This window comes from Alligator sinensis, unplaced genomic scaffold (assembly GCF_000455745.1).
Source record: "Alligator sinensis unplaced genomic scaffold, ASM45574v1 scaffold564_1, whole genome shotgun sequence".
NCBI classification, from domain to species: domain Eukaryota; kingdom Metazoa; phylum Chordata; order Crocodylia; family Alligatoridae; genus Alligator; species Alligator sinensis.
Window position 1 is genome coordinate 1,529,980 of NW_005842328.1, and position 2,521 is coordinate 1,532,500.

At 51.1% G+C, this 2,521-nt stretch overlaps 3 protein-coding genes across 4 annotated transcripts in view; 2 read left to right on the forward strand and 1 right to left on the reverse strand.

Moving 5' to 3' along the window:
* Nucleotides 1-1,846, reverse strand: part of POLE2 (DNA polymerase epsilon 2, accessory subunit) — a 35,389-nt gene extending 33,543 nt beyond the window's left edge. Inside the window, exon 1 of one of the 2 annotated variants that reach the window (XM_025210022.1) lies at nt 1,536-1,846. In XM_025210022.1, the coding sequence (XP_025065807.1) occupies nt 1,536-1,561 (26 nt within the window). In that variant the 5' untranslated portion in view covers nt 1,562-1,846. The remainder of the gene's footprint in view (nt 1-1,535) is intronic. The other variant, XM_006028593.3, reaches the window with a different exon arrangement.
* Nucleotides 1-2,521, forward strand: part of KLHDC1 (kelch domain containing 1) — an 84,194-nt gene that overhangs the window by 38,254 nt on the left and 43,419 nt on the right. The window lies entirely within an intron of this gene.
* Nucleotides 3-391, forward strand: LOC102379050 (UDP-N-acetylglucosamine transferase subunit ALG13 homolog; the record flags this gene model as incomplete). The annotated part of the gene is made up of 1 exon (XM_006028596.2): nt 3-391. A coding segment is annotated over one exon (354 nt), but the record flags the coding sequence as incomplete, so codon positions are not given.

Consider the following 2,521-nt stretch of genomic DNA (forward strand, 5'->3'; position numbering starts at 1 on the left):
CCCCACGGCCCGTGCGCGCCCCCGACTTCGCGCTCGAGGTGTTCCGCTTCAAGGACTCGCTGGCCGAAGACCTGCGCCAAGCCGACCTGGTCATCAGCCACGCGGGCGCGGGCAGCTGCTTGGAGACGCTGGGAGAGGGCAAGCCGCTGGTGGTGGTGATCAACGAAACCCTGATGGACAATCATCAGCTGGAGCTGGCCAGGCAGCTCTGCCGAGACGGCCACCTCATCTACTGCACTTGCAGCACGCTCGCCGAGACCCTGCAGTCCGTGGACTTGTCCCTCCTGAAGCCCTTTCCTCCTGGGCGGCCGGAAAAATTTGCCGCCTTCTTGGATGATGTTCTTGGCCTTGAATAAGGCCCTCGGGGAAAATAAAAATGTCTGGCCTCGTGTGTCTGTCTGTCTGGGCGTGCTCTTTGCGTCTCCACTGCAGTGGTCTTAGACCAGGGGTCGGCAAGAGAGCGCCAAGGACACCCGCAAGCTCCGCAGAGCCGTGAGGCGCCGATCCTTGTTGTGGCAGCGCGGCCCCAGTGCCCTCCCCGCCATCCACCCCAAAGCACAAACACGAACTGCGTGCCACACTGACACCCGTGCTGGGGGTTGCCTACCCGTCCTAGGCTCTGTCTCCATTGCCATAAGAACGCAAGAAGTGCCATAGTGGGTAAGACCACCTAACCCAGTATCTTGTCTCCAAGTGGCAAGCGGAGATGCTTTGGACGGAGACCATATGAATAGGACTTCCCAGTATATAATCCGTACTTTATCATAACCTCTCTGGCATCAAGCATCCTTGGTTTAGGGATATCAGAAGCAACATCCCCGACTATTCTATTTAATAGCTATTAATGGACCTTTTTTGAACCTGTTTATTATACTATACCGTCTTTTGCTATTAGGCTCTGGGATGACTTTCCTTTCCTTCTGCTTTGTGAAAACCCAGGGGAGTTGTTTTCTCTCCTGATCCCTATTTGGCACTGAACATGTGGATCATGAGGCAGTGTACCCTTGCCCATTGGTGAAACATAAGGGCTTTTTTTTTACATGTACTCGGGGGGGGGGGGGGGGGGGGGGTGTACAGCAGCTCTGGGGCCCACTTTAATAAAGCACCACTGTATGTCGTGTATCAGCATCCCTGCACTTTAAAATGGCAGCGGGGGCACTTGAACTAAAGCTTGTTCGAGACACAGGAGGCTGCTGGAGTGTGGCAATTGCCACGCTCCAGCAGACTCGATTAATCAAGTCTGCTCCGAGGCGCTGGAACGCCAGCACAGTGCAGCAGCCTCGCTGCTCGTGAATAGGCATCCTAAGACACTTTTTTTCCAAACACAATCCCCAGGCACAATTGTGCCTCAGTGTCTGTAGTCTGTCTCACGGAAATTATGACCCTATAACGCCCATCATTAAGACTGAACAGTTGTGTTCAAAACCTATCCCCAGAGACAGGATTTCAGAGCTGTACAGTCACTTTTTGTCATACAGCACTTTACTCTCCACACCTAACGCTGTTCCACATATACTCTTAGCAGAGCTGCTTACCTGTCTGCCCAGCAGGCTAACACCATGCCCAAAGTCTGTTCAGACCCTTCTTTCAGTCCCCTTCCCCATTATTGCAGTCCTGGAATCCAAATAGGGGGCATTTTAGTTGCCTGGGTACACTCAGCAGGGGCTTCTTATTCAGGCTCTGTACCAGTTCATGATCAGAGCGCATGTCTAACTTGTGCTTCATAAGAGTTTTTCTTGTTTGAGCACATCAAGGTCTGCCAGGCTCTGTCAAAAGTCTACTCGCAAATGCAAGCTTTCCATCAGTGCTACTGCTAGTCTTTCTTCTGAGGCATTTTAGATTGCAAGTCTAGCTATTCCACAGGCTTACTGGACTTTAGGACTGGTGCATCACTTATGATTTAGTTGTACTTTGAAATGCCTGTTCATGGGGCTCTGACCATTCCTGTGCTGTATATTGCATATTGCCAACACTTCATCATGTTCCTTCAATCTAATATTGTTCTTTAACTGTGTAGCTGGGATTAGATTACTCCTGGCTTCACAAACTACTTGAAATAACATTAGTTACTGGACCAATAGCATTCTTGCTATTCAGGCAGTTGAATGACTGCCAGCTTTCTTCTGCAGCAAATGGATATGGAGAGCCTTTGTTTCTGCTGAAGTTACAGCAGATATCCTCCTTTTCATTGGGAATCTCCACATCCTCAAACACTGCACATAGTTTTTTACTTCCTGAATCAGCTGCTGCATGAGGACACGAGTGGCTGTTTATCACAACTCTTTAACTGTTGCCCATTATCTTTTTGATTTTACACTGCTTTCCATATGCTTTCCGGCATGTGCTGGACCAGGGGTGGGCAATTATTTTGCCCCATGGGCCACATAAGGAGTTGCGGGTAGCAGCTTCAGCAGGGGCCGCTCACCTGGGGCCTCCTCTGCCGTCTCTGGGCTTCCGCACCCAGCAGGGACGAACCGCAGGGTAGCCCCCAGTGCAAGCTCTGGGCGGCTGCAGTCAGAAG